The sequence below is a fragment of the Populus nigra genome, chromosome 2 (genome assembly GCF_951802175.1).
Source record: "Populus nigra chromosome 2, ddPopNigr1.1, whole genome shotgun sequence".
In the NCBI taxonomy this organism is placed as follows: Eukaryota; Viridiplantae; Streptophyta; class Magnoliopsida; order Malpighiales; family Salicaceae; genus Populus; species Populus nigra.
The window spans coordinates 47,849,118-47,868,382 of record NC_084853.1 but is presented as its reverse complement, the minus strand read 5'-3'; the positions used below and the strand labels follow the sequence as shown (position 1 = coordinate 47,868,382).

Here is a 19,265-nt window from a genome sequence, read left to right as displayed (position 1 = left end):
ATTAATTAGGTAATTTTCATTTTCAAACACGACAGGCTCCCTGCTCGAGTACTGTTTTAAAAGAGACCCCATCTTGTGGTTCAAAAGCAAACAAAAGAATCCACTAAGGGAAAAAGAAAAGCAGCTCCCCTTGGAATTACATGACTCCTTGGATATACTTGGAACATCCAACGATACCACTTCCAGACACGGAGATGTTTGGTGTGATGTCGGACTCATCGTGACTTAACCAGATGATACATCTTGTGTATACGTAATTGTCGTCTCGAGATAAAAACAAAAAGTCAAGATCGAGGCAATATATTTTTTTATTTTTTTTAATAAAAATTCACTATAAATCTTTTTCACATACAAAATTATTTTAGATTTCTTTCTTTTTACTTTCAATCAAATAAGTGTTATCCTTTTTCTTTGAAAAGTCGCTTATGTCTTGGATACTACTTGAACACAATTTCAAAGTGATTTTTTAGTATTCTTTGAGAAAATAGATAAAAATAGAAAAGACAAATACATGTTTGGTTTGCTTTGTTTCAATTTATTTTTTAAGTGCCAAGGTAGTAACCAAATGTTATACCTGGATTAAGGGATTTCATGAGGTTTTATAGTTGCAAAGAAAGCTTGTTTGATGGTTTGGAAAAATTATATAATTATTAAAAAATTACATTTTTTACAAAGACAAATGCAAAAGATATTAATAGTAATTCTTATTTTAATGAAAGAGATTAATGGATAAAATTGGTTCTTGGTTTAGTTTTGTTTTACCGCACTTATAAAGGTAGTGATCAGAAGTATTGTAAATTCTGTTTATTCATGATATTTTAAAAATACATTTTACATGAAAAAATATCAAATTAATATTTCATATGTTTTAGTCCAAAGTATTCTGCATCATAGTAACAACTAGTTATTTCTGGCCAAACACTGAAGATGAAAAATAATTATTTTTTAAAGGTGGTATTTTTTTTATATAAAAAAACTAAATTTTCACGATTTTGCACAATTCTTTTCAGATTTGGCGACAAACAAAGAAGGAAATTATTTTAAAGAATAATATAAATTATATTTTGGGACCTTACATAACAGCTTAATTTTTTTGATTGAAATGGTTCTTTAACATGGTATAAAAGTCTTGATGATCAAGCGATTACAAGCTCGAATATCACCATCACTATTTATTTAATAAAAATTAAGTACATTTGTGTAAGTTTCAAGTTCAAAGAACTTTTACTTTATGAGATGTGTTAGGGAATAATATAAATTATATATTAGAAACTCACCCAATAACTTAAATTTTTGGGTTAAAATAGTTCTTTAATAAAATATGCTTTTTGTTTATCATTTTAAATATAAAAAAACCTGAAAACTTGAAATCATTTTTTAAATAATTAGAAACATTTCAAAATCACTTTATACATTAATAAAAAATAGAAAGAAAAAAAATAATTTTAAGAATGTACACCTCTGGAAATGAAAAGGAGGAGCCATCCTTTTTTACCACTATACCTGAACCATTGAAAACACAAATTATCAATCCAAAAATTTCTCACCACCTACCATTCTTTTTTTTTTTTCTTTTTTTTTCTCACCACCTACCATTCTTGAATTATATAGACGACTCCCATTAAATATCCAGTCATTCTTATCAACTCAAGGTAGGAAATATCTTATCTCCAGAATTACTAGTAGGCTTGCAAAATAAAAATAAAATTACAGTACTCTGGAATTGTCTTAGATTATAGGGGTGTGCAGGGGAGAAGTGTCCAGGTGTAAGAGTAAAAAAAAAGTTTGGTGGTGTGAGGAATATTAATAAAAGAAGCGTGAATTGTGAATCAGTGCGAAACATCATTAATCATGATCATTACTGTCCTAAAAATTCAACAAGTATTATCAGAGTAATTGCCTATAAATCATGCCCAATAATTAATACCAGGGCTTATCGATCAACGAAATATCAAAACTGGTGGTCAGAGACTACGATAAAGTAGCTAGCACAAGTGTTTGCTCGATTGTGAAGTTTATTGAGGAATCATTAGAAGAGGCTCTGCTTTTTTGGGATCGTCTTTTTTTATTTTTATACATTAATGTAAATAAAAATAAATAAATAATCTTAAGACGGGACCAAATCGAGGAGCAATCCTTTTTTACCACTATATCTCAAGTTCTCAACCATTAATCAGAATCATGAGTAACAAAAAACACATTTATTAATCTTGCCAAAATACATATTATTAATATTGCCAACCATTAAAATTGGGTGAATTTTTATGCGAACAATCCACCTCTCCCTCGTAGCTCTTATTTTTCAACACTACCGGGCAGCAAGTTACCGACATGCAGCGGCTAATACAAGCAAAATGGAAAACAAACTTCTTCAATTAGGGATGACCTTCTGGGATCTCATCTTATCAATCCAGTGCACAAATGATTTGGTGGAATTCCTAAACCCCAAGAATCCATGTTCCTTGCTCTTATTCATGCACGATATAAAGGCATCACCACTAAGCATGGTGTCCACATACCACCAGCCCCCAACCTCCTCTAACTTCGTAGGAAACAACTGGTTCTTCTTCACGATCTCCTCCCACACTGGCCCTTTATCTTTCATCCTCTCAGCCAAGGTCGCTCTTTTCCCCCCCTCTTCGAAACCGTACTTTTCTATTCCGAACTGCTCGGCCAGGACTTTCCATAGATGCTTCCACTTGAAGTAATCTGCGTTGTGGATATTGAACGCTTGGTTTTGAGCATTAGGCTCCACACATGCCCAGATTTCCTGCTCTGCCACCAGATCGGCATCTGATGCGATCGCGTAACAGTTCCACGCCTCTTTAGTACCTGGAAACATCAACGGAGCTCCCTCGTGCTTGCATATAGCAGCATAAACAGAAAGAGTTACAATTATATTCATCAAGCTATGGGGAGAGAAGCCAAATATGATATCAGGACGGTGAACAGACCAAGTCACTCCCTCTTTCTTTGCCACTTCCTCGAACATAACATCTTCCAAAGTGTAGTAAAAATTATCCACCTTTAATCTCGGCAGATCCTCCGAGTAAGGAGGATCATGGGATTCGAAATTGTAAAATGACTCGAAAGGGCCAATGTAATGCTTGGTTCCGGTTTGGAGACTCACGTGGCGGAGATTAGTGGCGATGGGGACAACAGCCTGAAGAAGGTTTCGGAACATGAGGCCGTTGATCTTGCAGTTCTCTGCTTCGTTGGATCGGCTGGCCCAGGTGACATAAAAAATGTGAGTAACATCAGTGAGATGAGAAAGCTTTGATTTTGCTAGCGCCGAGTCTGAGATGTCACACTGGATGTACTCAACTGGGCAGTTCTCATGCCAGTTTGGACGAGGACGACGGGCCACTCCATAAACTTTCCATGGACCGCCTGGTGTGTCGGATCGTGGGAGGATTTCTGCCAAGCTGTTGCCGACAATTCCCGTTACTCCTACTATCAAGGCCACGCTTCCTTGGCCCCCTTGAACTGCCGGTTTCTTCTGCAAAATGAGCCATGGCAAGAGAAACAAATGAGGTCACAAAATTATAATAATTAAACAGGTATATCTAATTAAATATGATCTTTTTTACCCAGGCAGCGCTAAGATCACCAGCCCACCACCAGCTCATTTTGTTTTGGAAGATTGCAGCAGAGGAAGATAGGAAATGGAGAAGACAGTAAAGACAGCTACTGGGAGTGTAAGAGCAAGTGAAAGTAGTAACCAACAACCTGTGGCTTGGATCTTCCAAGTTCTCGCATTAATAAGAGCTGCCTTGCTTTTGGTGGTGTCGACGTGTCGTGTATCTTTCAAAAAAAAAAATTTAAATTGAATTTGTTTTTTAAATTAATTTTTTATTAATGTTTTTAGATTATTTTAATGTATTAATATTAAAATTAATTTTTTTTAAAAAAATAAAATATATTATTTTAATATATTTCTAAATAAAATTCACTTTAAAACACAAATATTATTTCATTTCCGAGCACCCCATCTCAAATAATTGCTCTTCTAAAGTCGTTGTGCTGAAATGCCGACGTGGCATGAAATCGAAAGTTTTGATTGCGTAATTGAATCAGAACCGTTGAAGATAAAGTAAGGATGAGATCAGTTACCTGATTCTCCTTTATGATACGTTTTCTTTCTAAAGAATAGCAATATTTTTCCAATTTATTTATTGTTATTTCTTGCATAAATAGTTAATTTCTTTATGGAGACAAGTTATGTAATACTTATCTTTTTTATATTTTATTTATTACATAAATTCTTAATAACATATTTTTATCGGTTTCATCTTACGTTTTGTCGTTGTTTATAACAGTACTCTGTTTTTATGCGGTTAGAGAATTTAAAATATAAAATTCACAATTCATAAAAAATAATAAAAATATTTTATTCAATATTTTTCTTTTAATTTTATATCTGTTTCTTTAAATTTTATTTCAATAAATAACTAATAAAATGTTACTAAATAATTCACAGTCATTATAAAATTTTCTGTACGAGTTTGTCATCACTAAACCAATTAGTAACTGAGTTTGATAATATATGCCGCTTTTTGTTCTTACTGTGAGATTGACAATATTTATATAATTCTAGTTAGATTACTCGTGCGATGCTGCGGGTTAATTTTTTTTATATAAAAAATATCAAAAAAAAAAGATCTAAAAGTATTATGTTTTTTTGCAAAGCTATACCCAATAGTCTTGGGTCTGGCTATAACACTTAATCCAAGAGTAATATTTATAATATTAATAATAACATTAAACTTGCATGACCCAAGTTTAAGTGGGTCTGACTGCAATACCAGACCCAATAGCTTTGGATGTGGGTCTGGGTGCAAGGTCGTGTCATAAAAATATGATAATTAATCAAATAAATAGATTAATTAAAAAAAACAAAAAAAAACCAATAGGAAGAAAAAAAACTAATGAAGAAAAGGAATTTTTTTAAAAATTAACTGGGTTAACCCTTCAAACCAGGTTAACCCGTCAAACCTTGGATTTATGTCGTGAAAATTTAATAACTAAATAGAAAAAAAAAATTGACGGGTTAACCCAGAATTAATTGGGTTAAGCCGTGAAACCATGTTAACCCATTAAACATGGGATTCGTGTCATGAAAGTTTGATAACTAAATAGAAAAAAATTTAACATTAATAAACTAAATTAAATGAAAAAAATTAACTAAAAAAAACACAAAAGACATCATCTTTTTCACTGTGGACTGCACCGTGCAGTCCACAGTCAAAGGAATAAAAAGAAAAAGAAAAGGAAAAAAAAACAATGTCATACGCGACGGGTTAATTGTTTTTTCTTGCATAAAAAATATCAAAAAAGGCCAAGATCTAAGAGTGTTAGGTTTTTCTGCAAAGATATATTCAAAAGTCTTGGGTCTAACTGCAACGCTTGACCCAAGAGTAATATTTATAATATCAATAATACTATTAAACTTACACGACTCAAGTTTAAGCGAGTCTGACTGCAACACCTGACCCAATATCCTTGGATGTGGGTTTGGCTACAAGGTCGCGTCATAAAAGTGTGATAATGAAATAAATTAACTAAAAAGAAAAAAATAAAGAAAAAAACCAACAGAAAGAAAAAAACTAATGAAAAAAAATGAATTAACTGGGTTAACCCTTCAAACCATATTAACCCGTCAAACCCGGGATTCGCATCATAAAAGTTTGATAACTACATAGAAAAAAAATTGACAGGTTAACCCATAATTAACTAGGCTAACCCGTGAAACCAGGTTAATCCGTCAAACCCGAGATATATGTCATGAAAGTCTGATAACTAAATAGAAATAAATTTAAAATTAATAAAATAAACTAAAAGAAAAAAATTAATTAAAAAGAAAAAAAATTTCGGGTTAACTCGTCAAACCAGGTTAACCTGCTAAACCTGAAATTCGTGTCATGAAAGTTTGATAACTAAATAAAAAAAATTAACATTAATAAACTAAATTAAATAAAAAAATTATTAAAAGAAAAAAAATTGACGGGTTAACCCAGAATTAACTGGGTTAACCCGTGAAACCTAAGATATATGTCATGAAAGTCTAATAACTAAATAGAAAGAAATTTAACATTAACAAACTAAAGTAAACGAAAAAAATTAATTAAAAAAAGCAAAAAAAAAAATTCGAGGTTAACTTGTCAAACCATGTTAACCTGTTAAACCCGAGATCCGTGTCATGAAAGTCTGATAACTAAATAAAATTTTTTTTAACATTAACTAACAAACAAAATTTATTAAAAGAAAAAAACAAAGAAAGAAGGAAAAAAAAACCTAAAAGCATAAAAAATATAAAATAAAAACAGCTAAAAAAATTAAAAAAAAACAGTTAAAAAAAAGCTAAAAATAAAAAAGAAAGATAGCTCATCTTTTACTCACAGTAAAAGACTGAGCCGTTTTAATTATAATTTAATTTATTATTAATAGAATAAAATAATTTAAATAAAAAGAAAAAAAATTGATATTAATTTTTTTTGTCACGTGTTTTGTGTTTTGTGCAATCGTCCTGAAAAATGATGGTACCCTTCCCCACCATTTCCATTTCCACTAACCTTGAGAAATGCCGTGCTACAATATAGCTTGATTTTTTTCATAAAATATTTTTTTTATTGATTTTATTTTTAAAAATTTCAACTAGATATTTTGTTTCTCTTATAAAAATAACATTGTTTTGTAAGGTATTTAATGTTTCATGCAAGTAATTTTAATACAAATTTTTAGTTAAGAGATGAAAATAGTATGAGAGTAAAATTAATATTAAAAATATTTTAAATATATAGCTAAAACTACCTCAACAATTTAAACATATAAATTTAAAATTTTCTCTTATGATTATAGTAACTTCAAGTTTGAGTTATTAATTTATTGACTTGGTGTACTTTAATAATATGTTTTAGCAGTCACTAATTTAATTAATTACACCATAATTGTGCTAGATATTAATCCTATGTCATAATTATAATTTAATAAATACTTTGTTACCTTAAAAAACAAATAAATACCACTGCTATACTAATAACAAAAGAGAGCTCGAAAAAAGAGTTTCTAAAAAAAAAAGAATTTTGAAAAGAGCACACAAACATGCTTTTGTCCGCTTGACCGCATTTAATCCATGCAATCCTGAAAACCAATCGTTTCGCCACGTCAACGTCTTATCTTAATTCTCTCAAATTTGATCACTCTTTGCGTGTTAAGTACAAGACAGATGAATGGGGAGCCTACTTTTCAGAATGTGGAACAATACGGTATCTGGTACCATCCATGATGGCTTTTGTTGACCGGTCTTCGTTGCATTGGAAATTTCCGGAAATTTGATGTTACTACGTGGATTGATATTGATGAGTTGCCTAGTGTTGCTAAGTTGGAAGGTTAATTGTATCATTATATTTGTTTATTTATTTATTTATTTATTTATTAATATAGATATATGGATCAGCTTGTGCGTACCTCGACTAATCTCACGTGCTCTAAAATTAACGACCTTGTATGTCTCTAGTAGCCCTGAGATTTGTGGGACTCGAACTTGTGACATTTAGATAGCAAATTAAAGGTCTGAGCAGTTAAACTACATCTCTTAGAGTTATTGTTTACGTGCTTTTGATGGTTGAGTTTGTTGTTGTATTTAGCTATTAAAAAATCAAACTTGTAGGACTAAAATCCAAAGTTTTTAAAGTTTATGAATGTTATAACATTCTGATTTTGAGTTTTTTTAAGAGTCTATTTGTTTTTAAAAAATATTAAATTAATTTTTAAAAAAAAATAAATAATTTTGACATGTTGTTGTCAGAGAGAAAACATGAAATAAATATTTTAATACATTTTCAAATAATAATCACTTTTGAAAAATAACATATAACCACACATACATATATCATTATACCAACCTCAAACTAAAACTTCTAGAGTTGGCAACACCAAGGATGTAATGTTGCTATGCCTCTTAAATGGTTGCTACTTACACATTATAATTTACAACTTGTTATTCAACCCATGTTTTGCTTTGTAATGAGTTATAATTTTTTTTTCAAAAACAATATCTGGTATGCATGTAATTTTAATGTCTTACCAGATTTGCTTGTCTTACCAGGTCTATAGGTAAGTAGAAAAAATCATGCTCTGACTTAGAACAATCAAATTACTATATAGCATTCTCTGCTCCGTATTAAAAAGTGTTAAAGGTTTGATGGAGCAGATATGATAGTGATTACGAGGAGGTCTATTACGCGTCCCTTTCTAGAAGTGTCGTGATTATCTACATTGGATAATGATTAGGAGTGTCAATAACCAGTTCTGAAAGAATAGTTGATGGCTTTTTAAACATTTTTTCACAGACAGTGCCAATGATGATGATGGAAAAATTCAAGTAACTTGAGAGCAAGGCTTTTGTGTTGGATAAATGAATAATCTTTTGATTACAGGAGTTGGATCTTCTAGGAGTTGGATTCACTCTCCCTAGTAAAAGCTAATGATATCAAATACCTGGAGTTTGGATAACTAAAGTGACTAATGACTGATACTTGTAAAAAAAGTCCCTCTTTCTTAGATTTGGAGACTTTCTAATGCTTAAGTAATTATATTTTTAGAAAAAAAATGGTGAGGCACAAGATATTTTTCGAAGAAGATCTTGTAGAGAGAGAGACTCCCAAAATAAGTATTCAGAAAATATTAAAAACATGGAGAGATTACCCCTTTTTGCGTATACCTCCCCCTTTATATGGTTCGTCATTCCTATTCATTTAGGGATAGAAGGGCTCAAATGTCATATTTTCTTAATAGCATCAAATATATATAACTTTATTAGAAGGAAAATATCTTTGACTTTATTAGAGGGGAAATATCTCTGATTTTGTTAGAGGAAAAATCAATTATTGGCCGAGTTAAAATATGTTGGGTCTAACATTTTTGTGAGATCCATATAATCCAAGGTTTAGTGCTTAATGCTTAGTTGAGCACAAAGATGTTCAGTCTAGTAGCCTTGATAAACTCATATATATTTGGGCTCACCGTTTAGTTGAGTTTAAGGATACTGGGTTTGGTAGTCTTACCATACCCATATATGGTTAGGCTCGGGATTTTGGATTTAGTAGCCTAGCTAGCCTCATGTATATTTGAACTCAAAGCTTAACTAAGTCTAAAAATACCGGGTATGACAGCTTTATCGGACACATATATGCTTGGACTCAGCACTTGGCTGAGCTCAAGGTTTGTTTAGGTCATATTGTTTTGTGTGTTTTATGTACATATTGTATTAAAAAAAATTAAATGTTTTAATAACATATATATATATATATATATATATATATATATATATATATATATATATATATCAAGTTAGGTTCGAATGAATTTTGGAACGAGTTTCACAAAATTTATACAATATCTACTATTTACTGGATAAAATGATTATAAAAAATAATATTCACTGGTTTAGATTTATACAATATCTACTATTTATGGGATAAAATGACTATAAAAAATAACATTCACTGGTTTAGATTGTACTGGGTCGGGTCGGTGCATGAGTTTGGATTAAATTGGCATCCTAACAACATCATGTTTAAGCTACGTTATTGCTACTGCTACGTAGCTTGATTTTTTTATATATAAAAAACTTTTTATATTAATTTTATTTTTAAAATTTTCAACTACGTTTTTTTATTTGTATTTTTGTTTAAAATTTATTTCTCTTATAAAAAAACAGCATTATTTTATAAGGTATTTAATGTTTTATGTCAAGTAATTTTAATATAAATTATTAGTTAAAAAATCAAAATAATATGAAATTAAAATTGATATAAAAAATATTTTAAATATATAACTAAAACAAATCAATAATATAAATATATATTTAAAAATTCCTCTGACAATTATAGTATTTTCAAGTTTGAGTTATTAATTTACTGATTAAGTGTACTTTAATAATTTGTTTTATTAGTCAGTCATTTAATTAATTACATCGTAATTGTGTTAAATATTAATTGTATGTCATAATTATAATTTAATAAATACTTTGTTACCTTAAAAAATAAAATAAATACCACTACCAATACTAATAATAAAAATGAATTAACCTTTTAGATGGTGGTCCAGTGGTAAGAGTTTGAGACTAAAAAGTTTGTTCTCTCTGTGGTTTCAGGTTCGAGCTCTGTAATTGCTTATATAATAGCCACTAGAGGTTTATATGGTTGTTAACTTTAGGGCCCGTAGGAGTAGTCAAGGTACATACAAGCTGACCCGAACACCTACGTTTAAAAAAAAAAAAAAAGTGAATTCAAGAAAAGAGTTTCGAAATTTTTTTTTTGAAAAAAACACAAACACATGCTTTTGTCCGCTTGATCGCATTTAATCATGCAATCCTGAAAACCAATCGTTTCGCCACGTCAACACCTTATCTTCACGTTATCTTAATTCTCTCAAATTTGATCACTCTATGCGTGCTAACTATAATTTAATTTATGTAATTTAATAAAACTTATTAATTGATCATTATCTTATTCATTTATTTTTAATTGAATGTTCGTTTTCAATTTCTTTCCTTTTCGAAGAAATATAAAAAAGGAAACGAGAAGTAGATAAAAGGAAAAATATGGGCAAGGAGAGGAGGTATTTTTTTAACAAAAATATTTAATCAACCCATGATTAATGCTGATAAAAAACGGAGTTGTTAAACTTTATATTACATGGATTAATTAATTATTTATGATAAGTTATAAAGATTAAGTCATTACAAATTCCTCTTTCCCCTTGAATTTTCTATCACTATATGGTATAATGACTTAAATGGTGACAAAATGCATTCAAATCACAAGCTAAATTTTTATGCCGATGGCGTCCAGTAATTTAACACACATCTAGAATTGAACTACAATAGACTAATTTTACACAAATCATGAATTAAGCTGCTTGAGATTTATTTTTTATAATCATGAGTGTTTGTATCAGTTTATATACATTTTAATTAATTTTTTAAAATTTTAAAATTAATAATCATATAAATTTTTAATAATAATGAGATTTATCTACCTTAAATTAATGATTTCTGATAAGGAAACCAGCCTAACCAGTTAAAGTGTTTACTCAAATTCTTGTCTTCATTTGTTAGAGTGTGTTTGGCAGTGTGGTTGCGGGTGCTTTTCAAATAGCTTTTCGTGCCGAAATGCATGCCAATGATATTTTTTTATTTTTTAAAAATCATTTTTGACATCAGCACATCAAAACGATCCAAAAAATACAAACCGTACTCAATTTTAGCAAAAAAAAAAAAATTTCAAATTTTAAGAAAACGCAGGTACAAACACAGTACCAAACGTTCCCCAGTGTCAGGTCACGTTTACTTTTCTTCTTTTGTTGTTTACTTATCCATTTGAGAATGCTATCACTTCTGATTTTACATATTTCTAAAAATTATATTTATTTTTAAAAGATATAAAATTAATTTTTGCTTTAGTTTTTTATTATTATTTTAATTTGTTTACATCACAATATCAATCAAAATCATATCTTGATAAGAGATGGATCCAAGTGAAATGAATGATTTGGAACAGGTTGAAAAATATTAAAAAATATCTTGGGATAATTTTTTAATGATTAATAGAATCTGAAAAAAAATCAAATTACCCTTAGTTCCTTATAACAAAGGCTTTTATTTTTTTCCACCCAGAAATAAAATGATAATTTCACTCCACAGTAAATCTTTTCTAGCACTAAACGAAAAATCCAAGCCCTTGGCAGCAAGCAAGATAAAATCTACTAAATTACTAGGGTTTTACAGGGAGATAGAATTAGACCAGCTCCAAATGCAATTTGACTGGATTACAAACATAGTTGCCAATCCGGTCTGGCAATTTAACCATGACTCAAAACTTGATCCCGGGTTGAATTTTAATAATCCAATCAACTCGAATAAACCCGATAGGATCATTTACAAGACAGAAAAAAATAAAATAAAATAATTGAAACATGTTTATTCAATTCCGGCGAGTTGATTCGACAACCTAATACAGCAGGGTTTTTTTATCAATTCCGAATCAGGATGACAATGTGATTACAAACCTTGATACAGAACAAAATGCCTCCAATCTCCAAGTTTATTATCAAAAACAGATATAACACCACCCGTATCAAGGCACAACCTTGTAATCTTTCATCTTGTCTAACCACGAAACAAAAGATTTCTTGGAATTTCGAAATCCCAAAAATCCATGTTCCTTGGTCTTGTTCAAATTCGTGACGATACCCGGACCACCGAATATCAAATCTGCAAACCACCATCCCCCAACTTGCTCCAGCTTGTTTGGCAGTAGCTGATTCTTCTTCACAATTTCCTCCCACACTGGTTCCTTATCTTTCATCGCCTCGGCGAATGTTATACTACTCTCCGCCTCTTCAAATCCATGTTCTTCGATCCCAAATTCTTCTGCTAAAATCCTCCACAAATGCTTCCATTTGAACAGATCCCCGTTGTGGATATTAAAAGCTTCATTTTGTGCATTAGGATCCACACACGCCCAAATTTCATGCTCTGCAATCAGATCTGCATCAGAAGCAATTGCGTAACCATTCCATGCCTCTTTCGATCCACGAAAGATTAAAGGAACTCCCTCGTGCTTGCATATTGCAGCGTAAACAGAAATAGTGACAATCAAATTCATCAAGCTATAAGGCGAAAACCCAAAGATAACATCAGGCCGGTGAACGGACCAAGTCACTCCTTCTTTCTTTGCCACTTCCTCGAACATAACATCTTCTAAAGTGTAATAAAAGTTAGGAGCATTTAATCTGGGCAGATCTTCCGTGAAAGGTGGATCATGAGCTTCAATCTTGCCATACAGCTCAAAAGGACCCACATATTGTTTCCCTCCTGTTTGGAGGCAGACATGGCGGAGATTGGGAGCGTTTGGTATAACGGCCTGGAGGACATTACGGAACATGAGACCATTAATCTCGCAGTTCTCCTCCTCCGTGGGTTTACTGGCCCAGGTAACATAGAAGATGTGGGTCACATCAGCCAGCTTAGAAAGCTTCGATTGGGTTTCGGCGGTATCGGAGATGTCGCACTGGATGTACTCCACCGGATGATCCTCGTTCCAGTTGGGGCGTGAACGTCGGGCCACGCCGTAAACTTTCCATGGGCCACCAGGTGTGTCGGAGAGTGGGAGAATCTCCGCCAAACTGTTGCCGACAATCCCCGTAACTCCTAAAATCAGAGCCACGCTTTGGTAACCTCGTGGTGCTTCATCTTCTTCGGATCTTTTCTGCGGATTGAATCAAATACAACAAATGAGTTTTATTTATTAACATGGGCGTGGATGTATCATAGCTAGGGAGAGGATTGTTCCATTCTTACCTTGGCAGCGCCAATAGCACCAGACCACCACCAGCTCATGTTAACTTGCTGCTGCTTCTGGATATGTTTTGATTCGGAATCGCCCTATTAAAATTGGTTCTCGCGTGAAAACATGAGCTATGTGACGCGAGCCATGACATACGTGACAACTAGATAGAGTTTTCTAGTAAAGCCTGCCTGTCGGGATTATCCGACAAAAGTAAAGATAAGAAACGTGATTCGATTTTTAATTTTAATTAATTTTAACATTAATTTAGAGGATTAGTATGTAATTTGATTGAGCTTGTTAAATTAAAAAAAAATAAAGGAAATGAGTTTTTACTGTTAAAAAATCCCCTTTGATTGTAATTTTTTTCTTCTTGTTTTCTATATATCATATCAACCAAACTTTCATTCGACAACACTTGTGCACGACACTCTGCTGACTCGGATGATTAGAAGCAAAAATACCAATTTTCTACCTTTCCATAATACAAAATCAGGCAAACAAAAAATTGTAATCTACAAATACACCCTCCATCTATCGAAGTGGTATCAAGTTAGTCCCTGTTGACTGCACCAACGACACCATCAACTTGTGCATTTTATGACTCAGTGGGTTTTGTTGCATGCACTTAGTAGCCCATGGCATACAAAATTGGTATAATTAATCGAGTTTTTGTCTCAATTTTTTATTTGATTTAACATATCTTTAGACTTTTTTGGTTAACTAGGTGGAACAATTTATTGAGTCATATTAAAATAATTGTTACATAATTTAATTTAAAATTTAAAATTTAAAATAAAAAATTAAATTTAAAAAATATCAAATAATTATATTTCTTGATACATGCTTTCTTCTTTTTTTTAATTCGACTCGCATTGTGTTGTAGGAAGAGTTGTAACTTTAAGTTACCTGTCTTGTGGGCTCTGGACCCTGACCTCGAAGGGAGGCAGCCAAGACAAGTTGTTAACTAATATTAATTCCAGCCCAGTCGGAGTTTTTTCTTATAAAATTAAGAACAAAGAGAAATAGACCTCCAGCAAATACATTTTTTCTTCAGAATTCAGATATGCTTTAATAGAAGTCATCAACAATAAGAAAATCCTCCAATCTTCCAAATTATTTTTTAAAACAACATGACAGCAGCAAAAAGACCAGCAAACCTAAATCCACCGAACTTAAGGCACGATCTTGTGAGCCTTCAACTTATCCACCCACGAAATCAAGGAATTCTTGGAATTTCTAAACCCTAGAAACCCATGCTCCTTGCTCTTATTCATACACGAAATAATGGACTCTGCACCCAACACAAAATCGGCAAACCACCACACCCCGACCTCCTCCAACTTGTTAGGCAATAGCTGATTGTCCTTCACAATTTTGTCCCACACTGCTCCTTTATCCTTCATCAACTCCGTCAAGCTCACTGTCTTCCCACTCTCAGGCAACCCATATTTTTCTATCCCAAACTGTTCAGCCAAAACCTTCCACAAATGCTTCCACTTAAAAACATCTCCATTGTGGATGTTAAACGCTTCATTTTGTGCATTAGGATCCACAGCTGCCCAAATTTCCTGCTCAGCAATCAGATCTGCATCAGAGGCGATGGAATAAGCATTCCAAACAGATTCGGTCCCGGGGAATAGTAAAGGCATCCCTTCATGTTTACATATAGCCGCGTAAACAGAGAGAGTGCCCATCATGTTCATCAAACTATATGGAGAAAACCCGAAAATTGTATGCGGCCTGTGCACAGACCAAGTCACTCCCTCTTTCGTTGCCACTTCCTCAGCTAAAATATCTTCTAAATCGTAGTAAAAGTTGGGTGCGTTTAATCTGGGCAGATCTTCTGTGTAAGGAGTGTCATGTGGTTCGATCTTACCTACCAACTCGAATGGACCAACATAGTGTTTAAGACCAGTTTGGAGGCAAACATGTTTGAGATTGGGGGCGTTGGGGATAACAGCCTGAAGGACATTGCGGAACATGAGGTTATTAGCTTCGATGTTCTCGGCCTCCGTGAATCGGAGGGCCCATGTGACATAAAAAATGTGAGTAACATCAGTTAGCTGGGAGAGTTTTGCTTGAGTTTCGGCCGTGTCAGAGATGTCACATTGTATGTATTCAACTGGGTGGTCTAGGTTCCAGTTTGGCCGTGGACGACGGGCCACTCCGTAGACTTTCCATGGACCACCAGGTGTGTCCGAGAGTGGTAGGATTTCAGCCAAGCTGTTGCCAACAATGCCAGTTACTCCTACCACTAAAGCCACGCTCTGGTGTCCTCGTGACGCATCTCCATTTTCAGATTGCTTCTGCAAAACATTTGCCAACAGATGAAATTAATGTTAAGTTAAAACATAAATATCAAGTTCAAATATTAAAGTGATGAAGATTTGTAAATGGGGTAATTGGTTTAATCTTAATTACCTTGGCAGCTCCAATAGCTCCTGCCCACCACAAGCTCATTTTCTAGACAAGATTCTTAGTTCTAACCAAGAGTCAATCTTCACTGTCTCGCAAACTTGTTTGCTGTGTTAGGTTTCTATGGTGCCAATTCTTGAAGATTGTTATATAGGTGGCGTGGACGACGGTATGGGATGGTTTAATGATTTTTTCAGGCCTGGCTCACTGTCTGTGGTCACACATGCAGAGATTCTAGCAATCTTTTCTTGGCAAACTCTGGTGATATTTATTATCTATCTATCTTTCTATATATAACGGAGTGCTAGTGCCCGCTGCCCACCAACGTTTCAATTGTCAATCTCTTAATTCAATTTTTAAATTATTTTTTTTTGCTTAAAAGAATATTTTTTTCTATAATTTTATTATGCTGATATTAAAAATAAAAAAAAATCTAAAAGAAAAAGTATACCTCCTCTCTATCTGTCATAACAAAACGACAAGTCGAGAAAGTTAGTTGAATGCTATTATTAATTTTTTCTTACAATCACACGATACAAATATGGGGACATGGGCTTCTGCAAGAGAGGGATTGGTGAACCGCTGTTCAAGATTCACAACAAACATTTATTTGTCTTTTATGGGTGGAGGCAGCAGTCAAGTTTATCCACGCCACCTGGTTTAGCTTAATCATAGCAGACTTGTTCCAAGACTAGCTTGGGCCATGAAGCGATGGACGCAGGGGCTAGCCTACCTAACTCAAATCTGGCTTCATGTGGAACTTGCAGGTTTGATGGGTGTAACTATAGGGTGCTTACCCTTGCTGCCTAGTTGCGAGTGCAATAAAATATCTCATTAATTTTTTTTTATTTTTTAAATAATTTTAATATGCTGATCTTATAAATAAAAAATATTTTATTTCATTTTAAAATGAAAACACTTTTTAAAATCATTATACACCATAATGCTCATATTAAAAGAACCAATAAACTGTGTCAATGGATACATTCTAATTTAACTACAAACATAAAGAAAAAAAATTCAATGATCAAAATTTTAAAAAACAACTTAATGAATCATAAAAAAAAAACCTAGTTATAAATCTACAAATTAACAGAAGTATTTTTTTTTAATTTGTAATGTAATTGTAATTCATGATTATTTCTTATATATATTTTCTCGTAATTTTAACATGACCAGTGATGCTAACCTCACATGTTCACCCACTTGAATAATATAAGAAAAAAATAACTGAAAATATTCCAGGAATTGATCATACAGTGCGTGCATGGGACTACATTATCTTGTTTAATAAAATAAACATAATGGTCTCCATTATATATTGTCTCAGGCAGGAGTTCCATTCCACGCACCTGCAGAAAACAAGTGGCCGAAAAAGTATATCAAAGATACTGAGATCACCACTTTAAAATTAAAAGTCACAAATCGCAGTATCTCTGCTTCAGCATGTAATATATAGCAGGAGATTCCATTCTCTTTGATTCTGTGATGGTTGGCTCCTCTCTCATGGTGGACAGCCCTGAAAAGTTGCAGGCCTAAGTGCAATAATGCATCAATGTTAACTTAGTGCATCTCTAGGTCGATTCAATTAAAATTTAGTTTGATTTTATTTTTGAATTTTTTTTTCAAATAACCTTTTTAAATTTTAAAATAACATTATTTTAAATTTATTAGGTCAAATAAAGTTAATCAATTCTATCCAGGGCTTTAAGCTGGTCATGAGATGGGCCGGGTTTTAATAACTTTGCTGTATACATGTGTTTGATAAAAGCTCATACTTGCCTCAGATAAAAAAAAATTACCCTTTTCTGTCGTAATTCTCATCATTCATCATATTTTTGCTGCTTGTAATTGCAACTCTCATAGGCATGCTTGCGCTGATGCTTGACGTTTTTGAGCCACGAGGCTTCCGTCTGTTTGCTGATCATTCGTGCTGCATGGTATTGAATTTTCACACCTTTGGTAGTATCAGTCTTGATGCAGCCATTCAGGAATATTACACAGTCCATCAAGCTGCCTTGGGCCAACGTCAAAGGCCTGCGATCTTCTCCATGGGCTCTTGCTGTGAGAATTTGCAGGACAGACAGGCAGGGAGGTCACTAATGGCAGCATCTAGGTCTCCAAGCAGTGACTCTGAGCTAGGTCACTGTGAAGTACCACTCTCTCTTTTTCTTAACCTCAATGGACATTATTCTTGCTTCGTTTCACTAGCAGCTCTGACAGAGATTGTACTTTGCTGCATCTGTTTATGAGCTTGAGAATGGAAGATCAAATAGTTACAAGATGTTATTCATGTACATCCTTCTGAAAGGCATAAAGGCATTCCACATATCTTATACAAGGACGAAACTGATCCTATGACCACCATGCTGTAAGATGTCAGGATGAGAGAAAAATTTTATTATTCGGAGCCCAGTGGAGGAGCCAGCATCTGCATTTCTCCACCCCACAAAACCCAAAATAATAGCAATTGTCAATCTAACCCATTAAATATCAAAAGAATTCTCTATTCTCAGCCGTTAATGAGCATAAAACAATCCATAGATTTTGCTTTGTTTTCTCTTCTATGCTCTCCAAGTGGTTCCCACATCATAAACCAAGTGGTCCTCGCCAGCCTTAAGGAGAGGACGAGACATACTCTCTACACTTCTTCACCCCACAAAACCCATACAATTGAGAAATTTCAAAATTTCAATTACCTTCATCTTCCCGAGCAGTTCATGGACCTCAAGTAACGCGTAAATTAAACATCATTTTCTCTTCCATGCACCTAGTTCATAGAGCAAGTGGTCCTATCACTCAGCATTTTAGACCTGAACTCACATAACAGCTCTGCTTTGCTTTTGAATCTCACTATTTTCACTCTCTAGATCCTCTAAAGGGATTGCATAAGCAACAAGATAAGTTTTTGCAGATTCCTATATGTCACAAAACAGTTAAAGTACTCAGATTAATTACAACTCTGGTTTTCTATACGGGTTGTTCACCATGTCGTCCAGAATGTACATTTTCGTTTGAGTTCCTTCATTAACTTCTCCATTGCTACTCTCACGGTCGCATTCTCGTTAGAAAACTGGTTTAACCATAAATGCATGCAAAAGTGCAAAACATAAAACACTGACAGGAAAGAAGCTTAGCATCAAATGTTGATGGTCACTAAACCAACTGCAACTTTGGTGAGGGTTTAGTTTCTTCTAATTAGGAAAACTTCCCCTTTTCACCATAATCGCACAAACGACTCATTCTCAGTGATTTGCCAGCTGAAAACTATGCAAGACTGAAGTGATGGATGCCATATGTACAGAGTTAGAATGTTAACCATTAGCATGCAATTTCCCCTGATTTCTTTCACTTCCAAGTTATGATAATGGTTACTGTAACATGATCTCAAGTGGGCTGCAAAAGGAAGTGAGGGACCGCAGGGTGAACATGGGACATGGTCCCTGCAAAACAGAAGCATTATATATGTGGTCCCTTCACATTCTTCAACTTATA

General features: G+C 33.2%; 2 protein-coding genes across 2 annotated transcripts; both read right to left on the bottom strand.

Moving 5' to 3' along the window:
- Positions 1-2,186: 2,186 nt before the first annotated feature.
- Positions 2,187-3,751, bottom strand: LOC133681352 (3-oxo-Delta(4,5)-steroid 5-beta-reductase-like). Its single transcript, XM_062104385.1, has 2 exons — positions 3,591-3,751; positions 2,187-3,499 (listed from the first exon to the last, which is right to left on the bottom strand). The coding sequence occupies exons 1-2, from the start codon at positions 3,627-3,629 to the stop codon at positions 2,372-2,374; spliced, it is 1,167 nt and encodes a 388-aa protein (XP_061960369.1). The 5' UTR covers positions 3,630-3,751; the 3' UTR covers positions 2,187-2,371.
- A 7,993-nt stretch (positions 3,752-11,744) lies between these two features.
- LOC133683045 (uncharacterized) lies at positions 11,745-16,055 on the bottom strand. Its single transcript, XM_062106558.1, has 4 exons — positions 15,777-16,055; positions 14,531-15,661; positions 13,367-13,450; positions 11,745-13,274 (listed from the first exon to the last, which is right to left on the bottom strand). Exons 1-4 carry the CDS (start codon positions 15,813-15,815, stop codon positions 12,141-12,143), a joined length of 2,388 nt encoding a protein of 795 aa, XP_061962542.1. The 5' UTR covers positions 15,816-16,055; the 3' UTR covers positions 11,745-12,140.
- Between the last annotated feature and the right edge of the window lie 3,210 nt (positions 16,056-19,265).

Excerpts from the sequence above, each read along its gene's own strand:
- LOC133681352 (XM_062104385.1), bottom strand. The coding sequence starts at position 3,629 with ATGAGCTGGTGGTGGGCTGGTGATCTTAGCGCTGCCTGG. Across the intron at positions 3,500-3,590 it reads GTGATCTTAGCGCTGCCTGG|AAGAAACCGGCAGTTCAAGG; the intron begins GTAAAAAAGATC and ends CTCATTTTGCAG.
- LOC133683045 (XM_062106558.1), bottom strand. The coding sequence starts at position 15,815 with ATGAGCTTGTGGTGGGCAGGAGCTATTGGAGCTGCCAAG. Across the intron at positions 15,662-15,776 it reads GAGCTATTGGAGCTGCCAAG|AAGCAATCTGAAAATGGAGA; the intron begins GTAATTAAGATT and ends AATGTTTTGCAG. Across the intron at positions 13,451-14,530 it reads AGGCTCACAAGATCGTGCCT|GGCGATTCCGAATCAAAACA; the intron begins TAAGTTCGGTGG and ends CAATTTTAATAG.